Source organism: Dendrobates tinctorius, unplaced genomic scaffold (assembly GCF_039654945.1).
Source record: "Dendrobates tinctorius isolate UK_male_01 unplaced genomic scaffold, ASM3965494v1 ptg000189l, whole genome shotgun sequence".
NCBI lineage: Eukaryota > Metazoa > Chordata > Amphibia > Anura > Dendrobatidae > Dendrobates > Dendrobates tinctorius.
The window spans coordinates 4413098-4440558 of NW_027361856.1; the positions used below are offsets into that span (position 1 = coordinate 4413098).

Below are 27461 nucleotides of genomic sequence, written 5' to 3' on the forward strand. Positions count from 1 at the left end.
GTAAAGGGTTCACTGCACAGTGCAAGCCACTCATACATAGTAACATAGTTTTGAAGGCTGAAGGAAGACCTTATGTCCATCTAGTTCAGCCTATTTTTAGTGCAGCTGTTCTGCATTGTTGATCCTGAGGAAGGCAAAAAACCCACAGAGTAGAAGCCAATTTTCTCCATAGGGAAAAAAAATTCCTTCCCCTAAGCTGGGTCAACCCTCTACCTATAATATTATGTTATTCATAACCTTCTATACTGTTACTCACAAGAAAAGCATCCATTCCTTTCTTAAATTCATTCAGTGAGTTGGCCATCACCACTTCCTCAGGAAGAGAATTCCAGAGCCTCACTGCTCTTACCGTGAAGAACCCTCTTGTTCTTGTCACAGTCCTTGGTACAATCAGTTCATTGGAGAGATCTCTGTATTGCCCTCTGATATACTTGTACATATATATTAAGTCTCCCCTAAGTCTTCTCTTTTCTAGAGTAAATAGACCTAATTTTGATAACCTTTCTGGGTATTGTAGTGAACCAACTCCATTTATCATTTTAGTAGCCCGCCTTTGAACCCTTTCAAGTTCAGTAATGTCTTTCTTGAGCACCGGTGTCCAAAATTGCACACAATACTCCAAGTGTGTTCTGACGAGTGATTTGTACAGAGGGAGAATTATGTTTTCATCTCATGTCCCCAGACCTCTTCTAATGCATCCCATGACCCTATTCGCTTTGGTGGCAGCTGCCTGACACTGGGCACTCCAATTTAGATTCTTATTGACTAAGATGCCTAAGTCTTTTTCCATGTCTGATTTCCCCAGCAGTTTCCCATTTAGTAAGTAATTGTAGCATCTGTTCCTCCTTCCCATGTGCATAACCTTACACTTATCTGTGTTAAACCTCATTTGCCATTTTTCAGCCCAATTCTCCAATTTACTCAAATCTGCCTGTAGTTGCAAACTGTCCTCCTTTGTGTTAACTACCTTACATAGTTTTGTATCATCTGCAAATACTGATATTTTACTGTGTAAGCCATCCACTAGATCATTAATAAATATATTAAATAGTAGGGGGCCCAATACAAAACCCTGTGGAACCCCACTAGTAACCCTGGCCCAATCTGAGTATGCACCATTAATAACCACTCTTTGTTTTCTATCACTAAGCCAGCTACCTACCCATCTACACACATTTTCCCCTAGCCCAAGCTTTCTCATCTTACTTACCACTCTTTTATGTGGGACAGTGTCAAATGCTTTAGAGAAGTCGAGATAAATGACATCCAATGATTCTCCTTGGTCCATTTGAGAGCTTACATCCTCATAGAAGCTGATCAGGTTAGTTTGACAGGAGCGATCCTTCATAAATCCATGTTGATATGGAGTTAAACATTTATTAACATTGAGATATTCCATAATGGTATCCCTTAGAAACCCTTCAAAAATTTTACCCACAACAGATGTTAAGCTTACCGGCCTATAGTTTCCAGGTTCCCTTTTACACCACTTTTTAAATATTGGTACCACATTTGCTTGCCGCCAATCAAAAGGAACAGACCCTGTTTCTATAGAGTCTTTAAATATAAGGCATAGAGGCCTGTCTATCACATTACTTAACTCCCTTAATACCTGAGGGTGAACGCCATCAGGGCCTGGTGATTTGTCAATTTTAATCTTACTAAGGCGGTTCTGCACTTCTTCCTGGGTTAGGCAGGTAATACTTAATGGGGAGTTTACATTGTCACTCTGCATTTCCCCTGGCAAATCCTTTTCCTGTGTGAACACTGTTGAGAAAAAAGTATTTAAAACATTTGCTTTTCCCACATCGCTGTCTGTGATTTCACCCTCATTGTTCTTTAAAGGGCCGCCACCATCAATTTTAATCTTTTTACTGTTTATATAATTAAAGAATAGTTTGGGGTTTGTTTTACTTTCCTTAGCAATGAGTCTCTCAGTTTCCACTTTTGCTAAATGTATTTGTTTTTTTACACATTTTATTTTTTTCTCTATAACTTTTTAATGCTTCTTCATTGCCTTCTTGTTTTAGCTTCTTAAATGCCTTGTTCTTGTTATTTATTGCCATTTTTACATCCTTATTTAGCCACATTGGTGTTCTCCTGTTCCTAGCACTTTTATTTATAAGCATCAAGAATCAAAAGGCTAGACTGGACTTTGCTAAAAAAACATCTAAAAAAGCCAGCACAGCTCTAGAAGAACATTCTTTGGACAGATGAAACCAAGATCAACCTCTACCAGAATGATGGAGAGAAAAGTATGGCGAAGGCGTGGTACAGCTCATGATCCAAAGCATACCACATCATCTGTAAATCTGTAAAACACGGCGAAGCCAGTGTGATGGCTTGGGCATGCATGGCTGCCAGTGGCACTGGGTCACTAGCATTTATTGATGATGTGACACAGGACAGAAGCAGCCGAATGAATTCTGAGGTATTCAGAGCCATACTGTGTGCTCAGATCCAGCCAAATGCAACCAAACTGATTGGTCGTCGTTTCATACAACAGATGGACAATGACCCAAAACATAAAGCCAAAGCAACCCAGGAGTTTATTAAAGCAAAGAAGTGGAATATTCTTGAATGGCCAAGTCAGTCACTTGATCTCAACCCAATTGAGCATGCATTTCACTTGTTAAAGCCTAAACTTCAGACAGAAAGGCCCGCAAACAAAGAGCAACTGAAAACCACCGCAGTGAAGGCCTGGCTGAGCATCAAAAAGGAGGAAACAGCGTCTGGTGATGTCCATGAGTTCAAGATTTCAGGCAGTCATTGCCAACAAAGGGTTTTCAACCAAGTACTAGAAATGAACATTTTATTTACAATTTTTTAATTTGTCCAATTGCTTTTGGTCCCTTTAAAAACATGGTGGCACATGTTAATGAGCTGAAACTCCTAAACCCTTCATCTAATTTTAATGTGGATACCCTCAAATGAAAGCTGAAAGTCTGAACTTCAACTGCATCTGAATTGTTTTGTTTAAAATTCATTGTGGTAAAGTCTAGAACCAAAATTAGAAAAATGCTGTCTCTGTCCAAATATATATGGACCTAACTGTACATTTTATTCTATGGGGGTGTATAATATTTATTATATTCTATGGGGGTGATTGCATCATACTTTATGAGGGGGATACATTATACTACATAATGGAGGCTACATTGCATTTTATGGGGGACTGCATTATATTCTATGGGGGGCTAGATTATATTGTATGGGGGCTTCATTATACTGTGAGGGGGCTACATTATATTCTATGGGGGCTGCATTATACTATATGAGGGCTACATTATATTCAATGGAGGGGCAACATTAAATTAAATAAGGGGCTGCATTATATCCTATGAGTGGGTTGCCATATATTTTATGGAGGGGCTGCATTATACTATATGGGGGGCTTACATTATATTCTGTGGAGTGGCCGCATTATACTCTGGGGTAACTGCATTATTCTCTAAGGGGTGGCTGCATTATACTATAAGAGAAGGGCTGCATTATATTCTATGGGGGTTAAATTATATTGTATGGCGGGGCTGCATTATACTCTGTGGGGTGGCTGCATTATACTATATGTGGACTGCATTATACTGTATCGAGGACTATGGGGAATACATTATGTGAAGAACTATGGAGTGCATTATACCATGGGAAGTGAATTGTACTGCATGGATGACTATGGTGGTGCATTATACTATATGGAGAACTATGAGGAGTGTATTATACTGTATGGAGGACTAAGCAGTGTATTTTAATATATGGAGGGCTATGAGGAGTGTATTATACTATATGGAGGACTATGGGGAGTGTATTATACTATATGGAGAACTGAGGAGTGTATTATACTATATGGAGGACTATGGGGCACATTATATTATATGGAGGACTATGGGGTGTGCACTGTAGATGTGCTGCTGATAACATGATACTGTATGGGGACAGACTGATCCATTAGTGATTGTTCTGTCCCCATCATTCTTTCTCAGACGGTGGAAAGAGGCTGGGAAACAAGTGTTGAACGATTTCAATATTGTCGATCACACTCATTTAGCGTCCTGAACTCAGCGCATGTAAATACAACCGAAATGCTTCTGTGTGAAGTGCAATATGTTAGCATTTGGGACCCCATTTTAAACTTTCCTTAGGGCCCCACTTTGCCTAAACTGGCCCTGTGTATTACCTGTACACTGACACTATATACAGAGCTCCTGTGTAAAATGTCACTGGTGATCACTGTGTTACTTGTACACTGACACTATATACATAGCTCATTTGTAAAATGTCACTGGTGATCACTGTATTACCTGTACACTGACACTATATACAGAGCTCCTGTGTAAAATGTCACTGGTGATGACTGTATTACCTGTACACTATATATTATATACAGTGCCCCTGTGTATAATGTCACTAGTGATGAGTGTATTACCTGTACACTATATATTATATACAGTGCCCCTGTGTATAATGTCTCTGGTGATCACTGCATTACCTGTACACTGACACTATATACAGAGCTCCTGTGTAAAATGTCACTAGTGATGACTGTATTACCTGTACACTATATATTATATACAGTGCCCCTGTGTATAATGTCACTGGTGATGACTGTATTACATGTACACTATATATTACATACAGTGCCCCTATGTATAATGTCTCTGCTGATCACTGTATTACCTGTACACTGACACTATGTACAGAGCTCCTGTGTAAAATGTCACTAGTGATGACTGTATTACCTGTACACTATATATTATATACAGTGCCCCTGTGTATAATGTCACTGGTGATCACTGTATTACTTGTACACTGACACTATATACATAGCTCCTGTGTAAAATGTCACTAGTGATGACTGTGTTACCTGTACACTATATATTATATACAGTGCCCCTGTGTATAATGTCACTGGTGATCACTGTATTACCTGTACACTGACACTATATAGAGAGCTCCTGTGTAAAATGTCACTAGTGATGACTATTACCTGTACACTATATATTATATACAGTGCCCCTGTGTATAATGTCACTGGTGATCACTGTATTACTTGTACACTGACACTATATACATAGCTCCTGTGTAAAATGTCACTAGTGATGACTGTGTTACCTGTACACTATATATTATATACAGTGCCCCTGTGTATAATGTCACTGGTGATCACTGTATTACCTGTACACTGACACTATATACAGAGCTCCTGTGTAAAATGTCACTAGTGATGACTGTATTACCTGTACACTATATATTATATACAGTGCCACTGTGTATAATGTCACTGGTGATCACTGTATTACTTGTACACTGACACTATATACATAGCTCCTGTGTAAAATTTCACTGATCACTGTATTACCTGTACACTGACCCTATATACAGAGCTCCTGTGTAAAATGTTACTGGTGATCACTGTATTACCTGTACACTATATATTACATAGAGTGCCCCTGTGTATAATGTCACTGGTGATCACTGTATTACCTGTACACTATATACAGAGCTCCTGTGTATGTCACTGGTGATCACTGTATTACATGTACACTGACACTATATACAGATCTCCTGTGTATAATGTCACTGGTGATCATTGTATTACTTGTACACTATATACAGAGCTCCTGTGTATAATGTCACTGGTGATCACTGTATTACCTGTACACTATATACAGAGCTCCTGTATATAATGTCACTGGTGATCACTGTATTACCTGTACACTTACACTATAAACAGAACTCCTGTATATAACATCATTGGTAATCACTGTATTACCTGTACACTATATACCGAGCTCCTGTGTATAATGTTACCAGTGGACACTATTACCTGTAAACTGACAGCATATATAAAGTTCCTGTGTATAATGTGACTGGTGGTTACTGTATTACCTGTACACTGACATTATATACTGTATACAATATACAGAGATCCTGTGTATTATATCACTGGTGATCACTGTATTACCTGTACACTATACACTATATAGGCAGCTCCTGTGTATAATGTCACTGGTCATCCCTGTATTAACTGTACACTATACACAACATTCCTGTGTGTAATGTCACTGGGGATCACTGCATTACCAGTAAACCGAAACTAGAAAACAGATCTCCTGTGTATAATGTTACCAGTGGTAATATTATTGTTATTAGTATTGTCGCTTTTATTAATAAGTATTGTAGTATTTGGTCACTATAAGGTGATAATATGTGGTCTGGTCATGGTGTGATGGTATTTATCCCCTGTATGTGGTATTATTCGGTCACTTTGTGTTGGTAATATGTGATCTGGCCATGCTGTGACGTTATTTATCCCCTGTATGTGGTATTATTTGTTCACTATGTGATGGTAATATGTGATCTGGCCATGGTGTGGTGGTATTTGTTCCTTATATGTGGTATTATTTGGTTACTATGTGGTGGTAATATGTGGACTGGTCATGGTGTGATGGTATTTATTCCTTGTATATGATATTATTCGGTCACTATGTGGTATTAATATGTGATCTGGTCATGGTGTGGTGGTATTTATCCTCTGTATGTGGTATTATTCGGTCACTATGTGGTGGTAATATGTGATCTGGTTATGGTGTGGTAGTATTTGTCCCTTGTATATGGTATCATTCGGTCACTATGTGGTAGTAATATGTAGTGTGCTCATGGTGTAGCGGTATTTATCCCCTGCCTGTGGCATTACTTGGTCACTATATGGTAGTAAGATGTGATCTGGTTATAGTGTGACGGTATTTGTTCTTGTAAGTGGTATTATTCGGTCACTATGTGGTGGTAATATGTAACATAAGAAAAACACCCCAATCATACCTAATATAAGTCATGATGCAAAAAATAAATTAGTAAAACCCCAAAAAGTATAGGGTAGAAAAAGACTCCTTATTAAACATTTGAAAACAAGAGAAAAATAGTCATATCTGCTAAAAATATGTCTTTATTAAATGCAAAAAAAGCAGGCACATATAAGAATAGACACATGTAGAGCAATAGTATTAAGTAATAAATAGATGAGGGATATAGCAATGACAACTACCCCAAAAAAGGCTGGGTGGTATAAAATAATCAAGACACTCACATATCAATAATTAATCCAAGTATAACAATATGGTAGCGTAGTCTAAGGCATGCAGTCCTGAAAAGAAGGAGAGGGATAAGAATGCCAGGGTAAAAAGAAAAATAGTCCAAGCACACAGTTGCTCACCATGGCAATCATTCCCGCTCACAAAAATTCAGTCACTGATACAAAAAATAGGACAAGGACGCAGAAAAATCATGTAAAGGTCCAAACATGTAAATAGAAGGGCATTAGATTGGCAATTACAGTACAGTGTTAGATCAAATAGCCATCATTACAAGCCCAAAAATAAAGTGAACCAAAAAGTGAAACCGCATTGTCCAAGACCCGTAAGACAGTATATAATGAAACATAAGGGTCTCAATAGTTACCCATGGTGAATACAGGGTCCAGATATACCAGCCAGCCATACCCAACGCACGTTTCACAAGCGAACTTGCTTCCTCGGGGCGTGGTGGTAATATGTAGTCTGGTCATGGTGTGGTGGAATTTGTCCTTTGTATGTTGTATTATTGGTCTTGGTATAGGGGATCATGTTGTGTATGGAGGTCACTAGCTCTCTCTGATATCAATAAAGAGAAGATTCTTGATTTCCAATAGAGATTTAATACTTGTACATTTAACACGTCTCTGTCCTGTGACTATTACACAGTAGCAAATATGCACTTACTGGGGCTCTATAGGGAAAATAAGTCATCACCTATCTTAAGGCAAGGTTCACACATGCTATTATACTTTTCCTCTCATTGTTCCACTCCTGGTTTTGGCTTAAATGTAAAATACTCACTCATTTTTATTATTATTATTTTTACATTTTAAATGTAAAATACTCACTCATCAAATACTCACTCATCACTATGTGCTAGTAATATGTGGTCTGGTCACGATGTGGTGGTATTTGTTCCTTGTATGTGGTATTATTGGTCTTGGTATAGGGGATTATGTTGTGTATGGAGGTCACTAGCTCTCTCTTATATCTATAAAGAGAAGATTCTTGATTTCCAATAGAGATTAAATACTTGTACATTAATCACCTCTCTGTCCTGTGACTATTACACAGTAGCAAATATGCACTTACTGCGGCTCTACAGGGAAAACAAGTCATCACCTATCTTAAGGCAAGGTTCACACATGTGATTATACTTTTCCTCTCATTGTTCCACTCCTGGTTTTGGCTTATAAATACTGATGTAAAATACTGATCAAATACTGAAAGTGTGAACTTGGCCAAAGGATAAGTGATAATAATAATAATAATAATACATTTTATTTTTATAGCGCCGACATATTCCGCAGCACTTTACATTTCAGAGGGGATTTGTACAGACAATAGACATTACAGCATAACAATAATCACATACAGTAGATTATAACAAATACCAAGAGGAGTGAGGGCCCTGCTCGCAAGCTTACAGTCTATGAGGAAAGAGGTAGACACGAAAGGTGGGTGGTAACAGTTGCCCTGATTGTATGGACCAGCCATAATGTTAAGTGTGTAACAGTACAGACACAGAGGGCTAATGGATGCATAAAGCATGTGGGAACATGATGCTGGGAACCTGGTTATGGTAAAACTTTTGGCTCTGCCACACAGGGATAGGTTAGGTTAATGTGTTGAGGCGATAGGCCAGTCTGAATAAATGCGTTTTCAGGACACGCTTAAAATTGTGGGGATTGGGGACTAATCGTATTGACCTGGGAAGTGCATTCCAAAGAATTGGCGCGGCACGTGTAAAGTCTTGGAGACGGGAGTGTTAGGTTCTGACTATTGAGGATACTAACCTCAGGTCATCAGCAGAACGGAGGGCGCGGGTAGGGTGGTATACTGAAACAAGGGAGGAGATGTAGGGTGGTGCTGAGCCATGGAGGGCTTTGTGGGTGAGGGTAATAAGTTTATACTGAATTCTGGAGTGGATGGGTAGCCAGTGTAATGACTGGCACAAGGTAGAGGCATCGGTGTAACGATTGGTGAGGAATATGATCCTGGCTGCAGCATTCAAGACAGATTGGAGAGGGGAGAGTTTTGTAAGAGGGAGACCGATTAGAAGAGAGTTACAATAGTCGAGACGAGAATGAATAAGAGAAACAGTAAGAGTTTTTGCAGAGTCAAAAGTAAGAAAAGGTCGAATTCTAGAAATGTTTTTGAGGTGCAGATGACAAGAGCGAGCCAATGATGGAATGTGGGGGGCAAAGGAAAGCTCGGAATCAAGTATGACCCCAAGACAGCGGGCATGTTGCTGGGGAGTAATAGTGGAACCACAGACGGAAATGGCAATGTCGGGTGTAGGTACATTAGTAGCGGGAGGAAACACAAGGAGTTCAGTCTTTGACAGGTTCAGTTTCAGATATAGTGAGGACATGATATTAGACACAGCGTTTAGACAATTGCCAGTGTTTTCTAGAAAGGCTGGCGTGATGTCAGGAGAAGAAGCGTATAATTGGGTGTCATCAGCATAGAGATGGTACTGGAAACCAAATCTACTGATTGTTTGACCAATAGGGGCAGTGTACAAGGAGAAGAGGAGGGGGCCTAGAACCGATCCTTGAGGAACCCCAACAGTAAGGGGAAGGTGAGAGGAGGAGGAACCGGCAAAAGAAACAGTAAAGGAGCGGTCGGAGAGATAGGAGGAGAACCAGGAGAGAACGGTGTCCTTGAGGCCAATGGAATGGAGCATAGTGAGGAGGAGCTGATGATCCACAGTGTCGAATGCTGCAGAGAGATCCAAGAGAATTAGCATGGAGTAATGACCATTTGATTTAGCTGTTAGCAGATCATTAGAGACTTTAGTGAGGGCAGTTTCGGTGGAGTGTAAAGAGCGGAAACCGGATTAGAGAGGGTCGAGAACAGAGTTTTCTGAGAGATAGCGGATAAGACGGGAGTGGACCAGGCGTTCCAGGAGTTTAGAGATGAAGGGAAGATTAGAGACAGGTCTATAGTTAGCGGCACAGTTTTGGTCGAGGGATGGTTTTTTAAGTAGTGGATGTATGATGGCATGCTTAAATGAGGAGGGAAAAATACCAGAAGAGAGAGAGAGGTTAAATATTTTAGTTAGGTGAGGGGTGACAGCAGGGGAAAGGGACTGGAGGAGATGTGACGGAAATGGGTCACTGGTGCAAGTAGTTGGGCGAGAAGATGCAAGGAGCCTGCTTACTTCTTCTTCTGTGACTGGTTCAAAATCAGAGAGTGAGTTAGATGCAGTGGGGGAGGGAGGACAGTGCATGGTATGAGGGGATTTGGAGATAATTTCCTGTCGGATCTGGTCAATTTTTTCTTTGAAGTAATTGGCCAGATCGTCAGCTCGGAGCTCCGTGGTTGGGGCCTGTACTCTTGGATTGAGTAGAGAATGAAAAGTGTCAAAGAGACGTTTCGGGTTATTGGACAGTGAGATGATGAGGGTGTTGAAATAGGTTTGTTTGGAGAGGTGAAGGGCAGTGTTGTATGTTCTAAGCATAAACTTAAAATGGATGAAATCTTCGTGTAGATTGGATTTTCTCCACAGACGTTCGGCGCACCTGGAGCACCACTGCAGGAAACGTGTTTGCACCGTGTGCCAGGGTTGTCGCCGTCTGCATTGTGGTGTTCTATTTATAGGGGGTGCAAATTCATCCAGGGCAGTTTGAAGTGTTTCATTGTAATGCTTCAATGCAGAATCAGGACATGAGAGGGAGGAGATAGGGGCCAATGAAGACTGCAAGTTCTTCAGAAGTTTCTGGGTGTTAATGGCCTGTATGTTTCTATAAGTCTGGACAGTGGGGGTGACCTGAGCAGCCTGGCAGTTCTTTATAGAGAATGAAAGAAGATTGTGGTCAGAGAGCGGGAGAGGGGAGTTTGCAAAATCATCCACTGCACAAAGCCGAGAGAAGACCAAGTCGAGGGAGTTTCCGTCTTCATGCGTTGGAGAATTAGTAAGCTGCGAAAGGCCAAATGAGGAGGTTAGAGATAAAAGGTGAGTAGCAGATGGGGAGAGGGGAAGAGCAATGGGGATGTTGAAATCTCCCATGATGAGGGTAGGGATGTCACAGGAGAGAAAATGTGGAAGCCAAGTGGCAAAATGATCCAGGAACTGATGGGAGGGGCCGAGAGGACGATACACCACCGCCACTCGCATGGAGAAGGGGGTGTAGAGTCTGACGGCATGGACCTCAAAAGAAGGGAAGACAAGTGAGGGTACTTGAGGGATAACCTGAAAGGAACATTTTGGTGATAGGAGCAGACCAACGCCTCCACCAGCTCTATTGTCTGATCTTGGGGTATGAGAGAAGTGTAGCCCCCCGTATGAAAGAGCAGCAGCAGCGGTAGTATCTGACTGCTGGATCCAGGTTTCAGTAAGAGCCAGGAGGTTAAGAGAATTAGAAAGGAAGAAGTCATGAATGAAGGAGAGTTTGTTACACACTGAGCGAGAATTCCAAAGTGCACAATTAAGAGAGACAGATGGCATGCAGGGAATATTAATAAGATTAGAGGGGTTTCTGAGTGTAGCAGTGGGGGGGTTTGACTTTCTATAACATGGGGGACCAGGGTTGGGAGCAATGTCTCCTGCAACTAGGAGAAGGAGGATAGAAAGAGTGAGCAGATGGTTAAGTGATTTGTGAGAGCGTCTCTGGTGTTGAATGGTGGGACTGGCTGGATCTGTGCAATTTAACAATGTGAAAAGAGCATGAGTGCTATACATAGGAGAGGAAAGAAGCGAGGGGCCAATATGGATGGAGTGTGGAGAGTTAATGCCAGGGCGGTGGATGTGTGTGAATGCAGCGGCCAGGATAAAAATTACACAAATGCATATGGTATATATTTGTTGTACTCCAAATGTACAGGGAGTAGATGTATATAAATGTCTTACCTGTCTCCTGCCCTGCCCAACTGCCATGTTATAACTGCCAGAAGTACTTTGATACATGTACTTCGATTACATGTGCATAAATGCCACCCCTGCATAAATGCTCCCCCTAGCTAGGTCTGAATATATAGGAGGTTAAGGCTAAGTTTTTTTTTTTTAATTTTTTTGTGGCTCTCTCTGCTCGTTAATCAATCACACTAAATTGAGACACCAGGACCCAATAAAATGTTGTGGTCAAATAAACACATGTCCAGCACTACATGGATCATAAAGCACTTTGAAAAGTTTCTTGACCTCACAACATAAGGGGACAAGCAGAGTAAGTTGAAAAAAACTATATACCAGATATAAGCTTGCAGAGTTGAAAACACAGAGATAGCATTCAGGATTAACTGCTTGCTGACATTGAATGGAGACACAGGAGTGGATTCAGAGCAGAGATTGGAAAAGCTCTGAAGTGATAAGTGATAAGTTATAGGTTGGTGGGGGTCCGACTGCTGGGACCATCATTAAGGGTACCACCATTTTTGTCCAGGCCTATTTCATGAGTTTTATTTTTTTTTAAATTCTGTGGAAGCACGGTTGAAAAGCAATGTCTGACTTTCATTTGTTCAATTTTCATAGATTTTTTTTCTTTATTATTTATTACTTTTGTCAGATTCAAGTTATTTCTGTGACCATTGTGAATTTTTCTGTCATTAAATGAGGGGTACCAACAATTTTGACCAAGTGTGCATATACACTATATAGAGATATATATACACATACAATAAACATATACGGTCTGATCACATACATACAATACATACATTACAGCATTCATGTGCTGTCAGGCAGGAAGCCCCATCTCCCAGCGGGACCTTCCACAACGGACCAACTGGGTCCAAGCATTCACTCATGTGACCTACCCTGGCCACCTTATATGGTCCGTAGCCATGCCTACCGGGTCACATGGCTATGACCTCATCACAGGAGTTCTAGACACACCCCTGGGTGGTTTTGTAGGTAGCTCTCCCTAACACATTGGCACGAAAGATCAGCTCTGCTGATCAAAACATAATCAAGCCTTCATCCCAAGGCCACCCACCTTGAGATACATTACGATCATTCAGCATCCTACTCCTATCAGGACACTGGAAATGCTTATACGCCTGTCCTGGGACACCCACACAGCGCCCCCTAGCGGACACAGTGGTCACTGCACCACAATACATTATATATACTTTTATATTTATAACATACATAACAAATCTGTATATATGCACATAGAGCATCACACACATACACAAATATAAATTATATACGTATATACTGTGCATGTACATACATTATCAGTCATACGTTACACAAGTTGTGCACATATACACACATATATACTGCACATGTTCACAAAACACGTGTATATATTATGTACACACATACATTACATATAATGCTCTCGCACATATATACACATAAAGTATATTACACTCATACTGTGTGAACTTATGTGTGTATGTATATATTTGTTTAACCTAAGGGTATCTGCACACGTTGCGGATTCTGGTGCGGATCCGCAGCAGATTCTCCATCGGTGTACAGTACCATTATATTTAATGTAAAATAAAAAACACTGTGCACATGCTGCAGATATTTCCGCGCAGATTTGCTGCGGTTTTGAATCCGCAGAATGTCAATTCTTTGTGCAGATTCTGCAGCGTTTTTACACCTCTTCCATTATAGGAATCCGCAGGTGTAAAAACGCAGGTGAAATCCGCACAAAATCTGCAGAAAATCCGCAGGTAAAATGACCGCCCGGAAAAATCCGCAGCAGAATCCGCAACGTGTGCACATACCTTAAGTGTAATATATGTGTAATATATGTGTGTGTATGTATATATATGTGTGTTCTCTAAGTGTAGTGTAAGGGTCTAATAAGGGTCTCAGGCACTGATCAGGGGGCACGGATCGCCCTCATCTCTAGGGGTGGGGGTACTCACCGTGTCGGGTCCAATAGATGGCAGGTGCAGAGTCACAGACTCCAGAGACTGACACAGCCTTGCTGAGATCATCTGCAGTAGATCGGGCAGAGGAGCCAACAGCTGTGATTGGTGGGGAAGACGGAGGGGTAGAAACTTTCTGCAAGGCTCTAATGAGGTGGAAATGAATGGAGACCCCGCATCACATTACTGGGGGTGGGGGAAGAACACAAGAAGAGCGAACTCCACAGAATACTAACTGGGACCTCACAGAAAAATAACTCCTGATGAGAGCCAAGCTCTGTGCAGTCCCTGCAAGTGATCCGAGGCAGCCTTTCACTATCCTGTGCCCACCTGTCACTAGGCTGTGCCCACCTGTCACTATCCTGCACCCACCTATCATTATCCTGTGCCCACCTGTCACTATCCTGCACCCACCTGTCGATATCCTGTGCCCATCTGTCGCTATCCTGCACCCACCTATCATTATCCTGTGCCCACCTGTCACTACCCTGTGCCCACCTGTCACTATCCTGTGCCCTGTCACTATCTTCTGCCCACTTGTCACTATCTGGTGCCCACCTGTCACCATCCTGTACCCACTTGTCACTATCCTGAGCTCACGTGTCACTCTCCTATGCCCACCTGTCACTAGGCTGTGCCTTGTTGTTATCCTGTGTCCACCTGTTGCTATCCTGTGCCCACCTGTCACTCTCCTGTGCCCACATGTCACTAGGCTGTGCCTTGTCACTCTCCTGTGCCCACCTGCCACTTTCCTGTGCGCACCTGTCACTATCCTGTGCCTACCTGTAGCTATCCTGAGCCCATCTGTCACTCTCCTGTGCCCACCTGTCACTATACTGTGCCCACCTGTCACTCTCCTGTGCCACCTGCCATTTTCCTTTGCCCACCTCTCACTATGCTGTGCCCACCTGCCACTTTCCTGTGCCCACATGTCACTAGGCTGTGCCTTGTCACTCTCCTGTGCCCACCTGCCACTTGACTGTGCCCACCTGTCACTCTCCTGTGCCCACCTTTCACTCTCTTGTGCCCACCTGTCACTAGGCTGTGCCCAGCTGTCACTAGGATGTTCTCTGTCACCATCCTGTGCTCAACCATCACTATCCTGTGCCCATATGTCGCTATCCTGCGCTCATTTGTCACTATCCTGTGTCCACCTGTCACTCTCCTGTGCCCAGCTGTCAGTCTCCTGTGCCCACCTGTCACTCTCCTGTGCCCTGTCACTATCCTTTGCCCTGTCGCTATCCTGTGCCCACCTGTCACTATTCTGTGCCAACCTGCCGCTATCCTGTGCCCACCTGTCACTATCCTGTGCCCACATGTCACTATCCTGCGCTCACCTCTCACTATTGTGTGCCCACTTGTCACTATCCTGTGTCCTGTCGCTATGCTGTGCCCACCTGTTACCATCCTGTTCCTACCTGTCACTTCTGTGAGCCCACCTGTCACTATCCTATGCCTACCTGTCACTATTCTGTGCTCACCTATGACTAGGCTGTGGCTTGTCACTCTCCTGTTCCCACATGTCGCTATCCTGTGCCCACCTGTCATCATTCTGTGCCCTACTTCCACTAGACTGTGGCCACCTGTCGCCATTCTGTGCCCACCTGCCACTATCTTGTGCCACCTGCCACTACTGTGCTCACCTGCAGCCATCCTGAGCCCACCTGTCACTATCCTGTGTCCACCTATCACTATCCTGTGCCCACCTGTCATTATCCTGTGCCCACCCGCTGATATTCTTTGCCTGCCCCTATCCTGAATCCACCTATTAGTATTGTGCCCACCCATCAGTGGTCTGTGAGGTCACCATTGTTATCTCGCAGCTTTCAGTACCACCTATATGCTGATGACTCATCTTGGGTTCATAATTATATCCTCCTCCCTCTCCACAATGACCCCAATGACTGGTGGTGAGCCTTCACCCCCCATCCTCAAAGCTGATGCTTAAAGCCCACACCACATCCTGATGCCTCCAACTTAACAGCTTTTGTAATATTAGTGTGTGCCCTCATCATCCTCTCCTGCACGCCAATGCCCACCCTGCGCGCCCTTCCTGCGTGGAAACGATCATTCTGCACCTACTGCCCCTCCTACCATCATTAAAGGAGTTATCTGTACTGAGAGGAAAAGGTTAATCGCTCTGTGCGCATGCTCCCAAGATTGCTCTGCATGTCCCGTGCTCATGGGCGATCGCAGGATGACATGCCTGCAATCTGTACAATTGTGCCCAATAAACGCTGGTCAGTTTATAAGTATCAGTGGATGAGTCTAGTCAGCATGTGACTGGAAACATACAAATCTCATTCACAGGATATAACCTGCCCTCTCCATACATCTCTGCCCAAATCTCCTGATATCTTCTCACACATTATTTCCAGTATATAACCTGTCCTCTCCATACATCTCTGCCCTAATCTCCTGATACCTCCCCACACATAATCTCAGTATATACCGTAACCTGTCCTCTCCATACATCTCTGCCCTAATCTCTTGATACCTCCTCATGCATAATCTCCAGTATATAATCTATCCTCTCAATATATCTCTGCCCTAATCTCATGTTACCTCCTCTCATATAATCTCCAGTATATAATCTGACCTTTCCATACATCTCTGCCCTAATCTCCTGATAACTCCCCACACATAATCTCCAGTATATATCTTGTCCTCTCCATACAGCTCTGCCTTAATATCATGATGCCTCCCCACACATAATCTCCAGTATATATTCTGTCCTTGTCAGGAAAATATGAGTAATTCCTAAATAACTGAAGTACCCATCCAGGGTTGCCTGTTGCCTTTCCTTGGTGTGTGAATGACAAGCTTCATAAACAAACCCCCTCACAGCTTCCAGCCCCCCTCTCTCTGCCTGTGTTAAATACTATCCACCTTCCCCCTCCTTTTATTGCTCCTGTCCTGTTAAATGCGGGTTGTTTCCAGCCACATTGTCCTTTGTCTATTCAAACTCAAATTTAATAACACACAATAATCCTAGGGACATGAAGCAGAAATTTTCAGAACTGGTAGAATTTAGGACACACACCGCAACATTTTGTGATTTCTAGGGTCATCAGAAACCGGAAAAACAGTTTCTGCCCCCTTTGACATGCAGACGGGTCATGTTTGGTCTCAAACGAAAGATCATTTCGTAAGAGAAAATATGATACCCCTGGCATCACTCTATGAGCTCCCTGGTCATAACTATGGCAAGTAGACATTTTAATAACTTTTGAAAAAGGGGCGTATATCCCCTAGCTCAGCCCACCTAGTGAGGTCCGCAAGAGAAAAGCATATCTGTGACTGAGATAGAGTAAGTCTCTTATTTTAATCCCTTTTATTTGTAACTGTCTGTACATATTGTATTTTGTCTCTCTTTTTCTGTAATATTGTTTGTATTTTTTCTGTAAACACTGCCTATCTTTTTCTGGAGTAAACTTATAAATTTACTAGTTTCATTCTTTTCTCTCTATGATTGAACCAACACGTTTTCCGCACCAGATTATGCTACCTGCGGGTTGGTTCCTTACCCGACATAGTGTTTAGTATAGAACAAGGAACTGGGTTAGCAAAGTGTCCTGGTGGTATTGAGAAGTTCTGGCGGTGACGGGTCGGAGGTTTATGTGTGCATTTCCTGCCTGAGATTGGTGATACACATACCGCTCTCACTGCAGAGTGCCCGATTGCCAGTACGCAACAAGGCAGCATTTCCGGCGACTACTTATCCTAGGTGCAGTTCCCTGACAAACCTGAGTGTAAGGGGGCGCCATACAGCTGCAAGTTCCTAACCGGAACTGAAAGACATAAGTTGTGGGGATTTATATATCACCCAACCATATATATAATATATAAATTTCTGACAGCTGGGGGGGCAAACTTCCCCCCGAATCCCTGACAGTCCTCTTGATACATCTCTGCCCTAATCTCCTGATACCTCCTCACACATAATCTCCAGTATATAATCTGTCCTCTCCATACATCTCTGCCCTAATCTCCTGCCTTCTTCACATAATCTTCAGTATATAACCTGTCCTCTCCATACATCTCCGCCCTAATCTCCTAATTCCTCCTCATCCATAATCTCAGTATATAACCTATCCTCTCCATACATCTCTGTAGAAATCACAGGAATGCGGGATGCAGTTGTGGTACTTGGAGATACGCAGGATGCAGTAACGAGTCGCGAGACGGTTTGGTGCTTTTTATAATAACGTTTATAGGCCTAGAGGTAACTATCCTCAGTCACAGCCTGACCAACAAAAAGGGGTAACAAGGGTTGCCCTCGCAGGGGCTCTATACAAGCAAACACAAACGGGGTAGAACACGACTACGTCCGGCAATAGCCGGTCACTATAGGGCTGCGGTATGGCTGACTACGGGTCCTTAATTATATAGTCAACTTAGCCGTCCAGACGTCCCACGCCGTTCGGGATGGTGGTCTTTCGGCATAGCAGTCGCTGGGCTCAGTTGCTGAAGCGTTGACAAAGTCTTCGAGCGCTCCGGCGCTCTGATGACACTGGAGCATCACAAGCCCCAGCGGAGTCCTTGGACGGATGGGCCGCAGCCCCCGAACTGGGGCAAGTGGCAGCGATGTGGGGTGGCGAGGGGCAGGCCACGTGCGCAGCTAACAGCTGCGACGGGGAATCCGCGGCAAGCAGAGGCTCGGCCCCTGCCGCGGACCGGAGCGGGACAGTGGTGGCCGCCGACGGCACTGGACTAGTCGCAACCATGGGTGAGGAAAGAAGAAAAAGAACACTCAGCAATATATGATGAATCAATATATTATGTATAGTTTAATAAATTAGCAATGTGTTCCTTTAAGGTTGGATGGCAGACCATCCGGTATCAGTAAAAAGAGAGAAATTACCAAGTGATGTACATGAACCACAGTTTGATGAATATGTGTTTATGAAAAATTAATAAAGACCAAAGAAAATATAACAAAAATAATATTTATTATAAATTCTGGCACAATATACAACTACAATAAATGAAAAACATGTAAAAATGTTATATAATATGGCAAAAAGAACCCGTAGATGTATTAATACTCTGGTAACATATTGTATTAATTTCACCACTGTACAGAAAAGTTTTTTTAGGATATGGGTCCAGCATATATAATGGTCCCCAAATAAAGCAGCAAAAAAAATTATATATAAGTGCATAAAAATTAGTGAAGTGATAAAATACAATAATAAAACTGTCAAATGTAAATCACTATACCAAGGTTTCTAATAAAGTTTGCAAAAAAGGAGGAAAGTGACAATAAAATGTGTGAAAAAACAAATATATATGTTAAGAAAAGAGGAAGTGAATAAACACAAAATTGTGAAAGAAATAGCTGCTGGGATAATGAAGTGAGAATTGCTAAAATATGCAATATATGGGGGAGCGCTTATATAAACAATATGGACCCTATATAAAATGCTATACAATGAGCAAAATATCCAACACTTCTAGAATACAAAAAGCATATGACCCAATATAGTGAGATGAACTGCCATTTTACGCTATCTGGCAAGAATGAGCCAGCACAGAAAAATAGTGTATAACACTAATGAAAAAATATGTCTAGCACTCAAGGACAAAACATGTGACCTAATATAATAAAATAAGTTACCATAAAGTGCTACATAGCAGAAAGGGGTCGACACAGAAATGCAATCTGCAATTAAAGAAGCGCTAATATAGACAAAAATCTAGCGCACCATGTGTATAATAAGAGAAGGATCTAGCGCTCTTATAGCTATTTGTGGTTCATGTACATCACTTGGTAATTTCTCTCTTTTTAACCACGGGTGAGGGCAGAGCAGCTGTGGGTGGCGGGAGACAGGCCACAGCTGCAGGGGGCAGGCTGCAGCCACGGGCAGGAGTGAGGCAGCAACGGCCGCTGGTGACCGCGGGCCGGCCGCAGCCGCGGGCAGGAGCGAAGCGGCAACAGCCGCTGGTGACCGCGGGCAGGCCGCAGCCGCGGGCAGGAGCGAGGCGGCAACAGCCGCTGGTGACCGCGGGCAGGCCGCTGCCGCGGGCAGGAGGAAGGCGGTGGCCGCTGGTTGTCGCGGGGCAGCGGTTCTCGGACGGTTGTCTCGGCGCCGTCCCACTGATGTCCAGGGGAAGTATCTCTTCTGTCTCTGGCCTCCTTCCTGGCTCGGGTGAGTCGCTCTGGCTCTCAGTCGCTCCCACGATCTCCTGCTCCTTCTGTCTCGTTCTGCTGACTCACTGTGACTCGCGTTCCCCGCCCCTTTTATATTGGCTACTCGCCCAGTCCACCTGTCAGTCTCCACGGTCCGTCCCTGAACTTTGTCCCCCGGAAACGGTTTCCCCCGGAACCCAGGTGACGTCCCCTTGGTTCCGACCCGGACACTCGATGGGGACCCTCTCTCCCACACTCCCCCACCCTGTATGCTCGCTAGTCCTCGGGCGAGGGCTTTAGTAGACTCGAGTTAGTCTTTGGAGACGACAGTTCTTGTCGCCATACGAACTGGTCCTGTTCGTAACGTTCAGGGGGTTTGCCAGCTGTTGACCGCTCGGAGCGTCTAAGTTCGACCTGAGTGGAGCTTTCTGGGGTGGTGGATGGTGGTGGGTTGGTCGATTCTGGCAGGCTAACTGGGTCTGCTGCAATGTCATTACTTGGAAGGCCCGCGGATGTGGCTGTGAAGTTCTCTTCGTCATCCAGGTCCCAGACCGTTGACGGGGGGGTCGGGGACCTGAGTGATCGGCTCGGGTCGCATGGGATCAGTGGACGCACAGGGGTGCAACATATTTTGGTGCACAGTACGAGTGAGAGGTAAACCGTCTCTTTCCGATTGTATTTCATACACAGGCCCGTCGGGGCTTATCCGGCGCAACACTTGGTACGGGTTCTCCTCCCACCGTGGTTCTAACTTGTTTTGAGGGCGTTGATCTAGTACGAGTACCCGATCCCCAGCCTGGAAGTCAATTGGTGGGGGCAGCGCTCCCCCAGGTGTTCTAGATCCTGGAGCTTCGTATGGACGATTCGGTGGAAGGTCTGCAGCCGGTGCCGGTGGTTTCGGACCCACGAGGATACTCCGGTCCAGGGTAGAGGTTCCTCCGGGTTTAACTCCACTTCAGTGATTCCTTTGCCTTCCCATCCAAACAGCAATGAGTAGGGGGTGTAACCAGTCACCTGGTGCACGTGGTTATTATATACCCACATCAGCTCAGGGACGTATTCAGGCCAGTGGGCCTTTCGGTCGCTCTCCAGGGTACGCAGCATTTGGATTAGTGTCCGATTGAATCGTTCGCAGGCTCCGTTTCCCTGCTGGTGGTATGGTGTAGTCCGAGACTTATCAATACCGTAGCGATGATGTAGTTCTTCCATGACTCTTCCTAGGAAGCACGCTCCTTGGTCCGAATGTATTCGTTGCGGGCAGCCGTAAACTTGGATAAAGTTTTTACAAATCGCATAGGCGGCCAACTCCGCTGTCTGGTCTCGGGTGGGGGTGACCACGGCGAACTTGGTGAAATGGTCCACCATAACGAGACAATGTTCGTACCCCTGATAGGCCGGACCTATGGTCAGATAGTCCACCGTCAGGAGCTCCAGGGGAGCTGATGTTACAATTGTCTGCACCGGGGCTCGTTGCGCGGGAGGTTTAGCGAGCTCGCATGGGCGGCAGGTTCGGCAAACTTCTTTCACAGCAGCGTGCAAGCGTGGATGGTACACTATCTGCTGCAGCCATTGCAAAGTCTTTTGAGCACCAAAGTGAGCCCCCTTCTCATGGGCTTCCCGAGCCAGTTGGCTGAGATGGGTTCCGGGCACGATTACCTGCCATATTGTAGCCGACGTTGTTCGTGACACGGCTTTTCGATATAAAAGTCCCTTTTTGATGACTAGCTTTTCCCACTGGCGCAGCATCGGCAACATATCCTGGGTCAAAGTCTGTCTCTGTGAGCCAGTGGGCAACTTGCCTGTGGCCACCCATCGGCGCAGGAATCCAATTTCTCTATCTTCCTGTTGCTGCTGAATCCATTTGTCGCGTGGCTGCTCCAGTATTCCTCCTGAGAGCTCCGGATGAGACTCTTCTTGCGCGTTGACTGTAAGCGCGGCTGTGGTGACGGCAAATGGTGTCTCCTCCCCCTCTGATTCGTCGTCTCGATTCCTCCCCCCTGGGGTGGTGTCGGATTCTGGAGAGTGCATCAGCGTGCACGTTTTCAGTCTTCGTTTGTAGATGATCTTGTAGTTGAACTTGGCCATCCGAGCCACCCACCGCTGGTCTAGGGCCCCCAGTTTGGCATTCTCCAAATGGGCTAACAGGTTGTTATCCATCCACACCACGATTTCGGAGCCCGCCATGTACTCTGCGAACCGCTCCGTCATTGCCCACACCACCATGAGGAGCCCGAGCTTAAAGGAGCTGTAATTGTCCGGGTTGCGCTCGGAGTCGTGCAGCGACCGGCTACCATAGGCGATCACTTTCTCCCGGCCGTCCTGCACCTGTGACAACACAGCTCCTAGTCCCTGGAGGCTCCCGTCAGTATGCAGGATGAACTGTTGCGAGAAATCCGCATATGCCAATACTGGGGTGACCGAGAGTGCAGCTTTGAGATCTTGAAACGCATCCTCTTGCGATTGCTGCCACTGGATCTTCCGTCCATTCGCCCCGGCTGGAGCCCCCTTCAGCAGGTCCTGCAGGGCTCGGGCTCGGCGTGCAAAATTCTTCACGAACCGACAATAGTAGCCGGCCAACCCCAGGAAGGCCCGCACGTCTTTCACCGTCTCGGGGGTAGGCCACCCCTGGATGGCAGCAACCTTTTCCAGGGATGGTCTGACACCCTCCGCCGAGACGGTATGCCCCAGATATTCAATCTGTGTGCGGAACAGGTGGCATTTCTGGGGCTTCACCTTTAACCCATACTTCTGCAGCCGGCCGAGCACCTGCCCCAACCGCCGCAGGTGGTCCTCGAACGTGGCGGAATAGATGATAATATCGTCCAGGTATATCAACGTGGCATCAAAGTTGAGGTCTCCTAGACACCGCTCCATCAACCGCTGGAAGGTTCCTGGGGCGCTGGCCAGCCCGAACGGCATCCGATTAAACTCAAACAGTCCCATGGGAAGGATAAATGCCATCTTGGCTCTGTATTCCTCTGACATTGGCACCTGCCAGTACCCACTGGCCAGGTCGAGTTGAAAAGTACGTCGCGTTCCCCAAGGCGAACAGAGATTCTTCTATGCGGGGCAGCGGATACGAATCCTTGATGGTGCAGGCATTCAACTTTCGATAGTTCACGCAAAAACGCAGACTGCCATCTTTTTTACGAACCAGGACAATGGGGGCCGCCCAAGGGCTCTTGCTTTCTCGTATGACCCCCTTCCGAAGCATTTGGGCTAAGAGGGTTTTCACTTCCTGTTATAGCTGCGGTGGTATTTGCCGATATCGCTCCTGGATGGGGGCCACTCCTGCCGTGGGGATCCCATGCGTGATGGCCGTAGTACATCCGAAGTCATCCTCATGACTGGCGAAGACACTGTAATATTGCCCAAGAAGTGTCTCTACTTGGAGGAGTTGGGCTGGCGCTAGGCCGGAAAGTTCGGCCCACATTCTCTCCAGGATGGCTCGACCTTTCTCCTGGGTCGAGGATACGGCAGTCTGTTGGGTTCATACCGTTACTGCCCAAGGATCTTCGGGCTGCACCTTCAATTGGACCGCGGGGTCCGGCAGCATCTCCTCCAAAGGCCTCACTAGTTTGGCCATTTCAGCCCAGGGCTTCAGGGCGATATCTTGGTCATCCAGGTTGACACACCGCACCAGGACGGTCCCCTCCCGCACCATGGCCAGGGAGCGGGCTACCAGTATGCCAGGGTGCAGGCGCTCCGAGTAACATGGTTCCACCTGCACCTCCACGCCCTCCAGTGGCATCGGGGCGCGGATTGGCAGGGCTACCACCGTCTGGCCTGGAGGAAGCACGAGCAGGGGGGGACGCCGGCGCGATGACCTTGCCCAGCGCCTCACCCTCCTAGCACTCCTGGAGCACTCGCGCCTCCCGCACCAACCGCTGGAAGACCTGCCCTTGGGCCGTGCGAGAACCCCAGTGGCTCAGAGTCTCTTGTGTGGGCTCATTGAGGAGGAGGTTGCCGAACTCTCGTAGTATGTTCATACCCAGAGTAACCGGATGTTTGCTGTTTGTGTCTCCCTGGGTCAGGACCACTCCCCGGCGGCCGAGTGATTTGCCGCTTATCGAAATCTGCATCCAGGCTACTCCGACGACAGGAACTGGTAGCTGGTTGGCGGCTACCAACTTTATCACGGTCCCCCACTGAGGTCTCACTGCTTCGGGAACATGCTGCCCAAAATAAGTCTCTGGCATGGTCATTACTTGCGATCCCGTATCTACTAGGCATCGCATGGCACGGCCTTCGATCTCTGCCCATACCACTGGGCACCGCACGACCAGGTCTTCGTGCCTTCCTCCACCTCATGTGATGGGCTCCGGCTCTGGGCGGCGTCTCCACAGCTCAGGGTCCTCTGCTCTTCTTGGCCAGCGGGGCGGGTTTCCCCTGAAACGTGGGCACTCTCGGGCAGAGTGTCCCAATTCTCCACAATCGTAACAGGCTAATGGTCGTGGGGACCGACTTGGGTGAGGGCCGCGATGGTTCATGCCTCCTTTACCCGGCCGACTCCTTGTAGCCGCTTTCTTGGCTTCGGCCAGTTCACCTTTAATACTTTGTATCTCTTGCTTCACCTCTTGTACCCAGTGGGGTTCGCTCAGGGCGCTTACGGATGCTTCGATACTCCGAGCCATCCCCACGGGGACCGTCACCTCTTGCTCCTGTTCCCAAACCCATGCCTCCTTCCCTATTTCTGAAAAGGTCAGACGTGGGTCCACTCGCACCCGCTCCCGCAAAGCCTGTCTTGTCAGAGTGTCTCGTAACCCAGTCACTAACAGGTCACGTAATGTTACGTCCACGGTCCCCACGCCGGCTCCATCCTTCCTTTCAATGGCTAAAAACAGTTCCTGCAAAACATTCATATACTGGGTCACTGTTTCCCCCTCTTTCTGCATGCGTCCAAACATCTGGGTTCTCAGTTCCCCCACATCGGTTGAGTCCCCATAGGTCTCTTCTAAGATCTGTAACACCCTGACGAAGGTGTTTTGCTGCCCCCGGGGCCTCAACGGGCTTCCCCGTCCAACGCCATCAGGGCCACTTCTGCCTCTAGGTCAGGGGTAAGCGGATGCATCCTAAATAACCCACGCATTCGCTCCGTCCAGTTCCACAGCATAGTATTGCTGCCGGAGAACCTGGGAAGATTGCTTAGCATAACCCCTAAAGAAATGCTGGGCCGGGGGCTCTCGTTGTCCGCGCTCGGAGACTGCATCCTGCCGACTACGCCAAATGTGGTACTTGCAGGTACGCAGGATGCAGTGACGAGTCACGAGACGGTGCTTTTTATAATAACGTTTATAGGCCTAGAGGTAACTATCCTCAGTCACAGCCTGACCAACAAAAAGGGGTAACAAGGGTTGCCCTCGCAGGGGTTCTATACAAGCAAACACAAACGGGGTAGAACACGACTACGTCCGGCAATAGCCAGTCACTATAGGGCCGCGGTATGGCCGACTTTGGGTTCTTAATTATATAGTCAACTTAGCCGTCCAGACGTCCCTCGCCGTTCGGGATGGTGGTCTTTCGGCATAGCAGTCACTGGGCCCAGTTGCTGAAGCGTTGACAAAGTCTTTGAGCGCTCCGACACTGGAGCACCACAGGCCCCGGCGGAGTCCTTGGACTGATGGGCCGCAGCCCCCGGACTGGGGCAAGCGGCAGCGATGTGGGGTGGCGAGGGGCAGGCCACCTGCGCAGCTAACAGCTGCGACGGGGAATCCGCGGCAAGCAGAGGCTCGGCCCCTGCCGCGGACCAGAGCGGGACAGTGGTGGCCGCCGACGGCACTGGACTTGCCGCAACCACGGGTGAGGGCAGAGCGGCTGTGGGTGGCGGGAGACAGGCCGCAGCCGCAGGCTGGAGCGAGGCGGCAGCGGCCGCTGGGTTCCGCAGGCAGGCCGCAGCCACGGGCAGAAGCGAGGCGGCAACGGCCGCTGGTGACCGCGGGCAGGCCTCAGCCACGGGAAGGAGCGAGGCGGCAACGGCCGCTGGTGACCGCGGGCAGGCCGCAGCCGCGGGCAGGAGGAAGGTGGCGGCAGCCGCTGGTCTTCGCGGGTTAGCAGTTCTCGGACGGTCGTCTCGGCGCCGTCCCACTGATGTCCAGGGGAAGTATCTCTCCTGTCTCTGGCCTCCTTCCTGGCTCGGGTGAGTCACTCTGGCTCTCAGTCGCTCCCACGATCTCCTGCTCCTTCTGTCTCATTCTGCTGACTCACTGTGACTCGCGTTCCCCGCCCCTTTTATATTGGCTCCTCCCCCAGTCCACCTGTCAGTTTCCATGGTCCGTCCCTGAACTCTGTCCCCCGGAACCCAGGTGACGGTCCCCTTGGTTCCGACCCGGACACTCGATGGGGACCCTCTCTCCCACACAGTCACGAGCGGGAGGCAGAGCAAGGGTTAACAGGTTTGTTTACTGAAGGAATACTCGTTGCAGGGAGGTGAAGGGTTAAACAGTATAAAAGGCAAAGTGGAGTACAACAGTGGAAATAACGATAATTCGGTAACAAGCGTTTCAGGAAGTCCCAACACTGCAGCTCCTGCTGTACTCACAATAGCGCCGACAATGGCGGGCGTGGTGTCTTTTCTAGCGGGGTCTGGCAAACGACAATACCCCGTCTTCTGGTGACAGTGGTTAGTTTCCGGCATCTTCCACCACCCCTAGTCCATATACTGTAGTGGCTAAACAACCGTGAGGGCCACACTCCTGTACGAGCCCAACATGGCTCCTTAACTATCTTAGCTGGTGAAGTCAGGTCACAAGGGTCAGGGCAACTAACAACTGGCAACGTCACGGTGCAAGTGTCTATCTCGTATGCAGTCCTTCTTGGGCAGCGCGTATTGCATACTCACAGTCACATAGTGTATGGCACCTGGTTCTCTGGTCGTCACTGGACACACACGGCACGTCCCGTTCTCCCTGGTCCCCGCTGGTATTCCCGGGACGGAGCACTCCTCTCTTTGGCTGCTACAACACCCGGCTCGACTCTGCTCTGTTGGCACGGGTTTGCTCCGCACAGCTCTCTGCTGGCATGGCTCTGCTCCACTGGCACAGCTCTGCTCTGCTGGCATGGCTCTGCTCCACTGGCACGGCTCTGCACGGCTCTCTCTGCAGGTGACCGGGGCGCCTTCTATATGGCCTGAAACCACACCGATACCTTGTGGTGGGGAAGCAGGGTGTGTCGCTCACCGCTCTGTATGTTGCTCTCTGGACTGCCCTCTGCATTGCTACCTGCCGGCGCCAGACTCCCCTGCAACGCGCGTTCTCTTTTTATGCCTCCAACACTGCACGCCTTTTTCAGACTCTCCCCGCCCTCCTGAGATAGCAGGAAACTCTGTCTCACTTGGGTTTCCCCCAGGCTGCAGGGGAAGGTCCGGCTCTCTCAAGCTTCCCCTCGAAAACAGGTACCCACGATCTCGTCAACCTCTTTACACCTCC

The 27461-nt window shown here is 46.8% G+C and overlaps 1 protein-coding gene across 2 annotated transcripts in view; it reads right to left on the minus strand.

Moving 5' to 3' along the window:
- KCNJ10 (potassium inwardly rectifying channel subfamily J member 10) overlaps nucleotides 1-14030 on the minus strand; it is a 140072-nt gene extending 126042 nt beyond the window's left edge. The window contains exon 1 of one of the 2 annotated variants that reach the window (XM_073552287.1): nucleotides 13902-14030. In XM_073552287.1, coding sequence (XP_073408388.1) covers nucleotides 13902-13973 — 72 coding nt within the window. In that variant the 5' untranslated portion in view covers nucleotides 13974-14030. The remainder of the gene's footprint in view (nucleotides 1-13901) is intronic. The other variant, XM_073552288.1, reaches the window with a different exon arrangement.
- Nucleotides 14031-27461: the final 13431 nt, after the last annotated feature.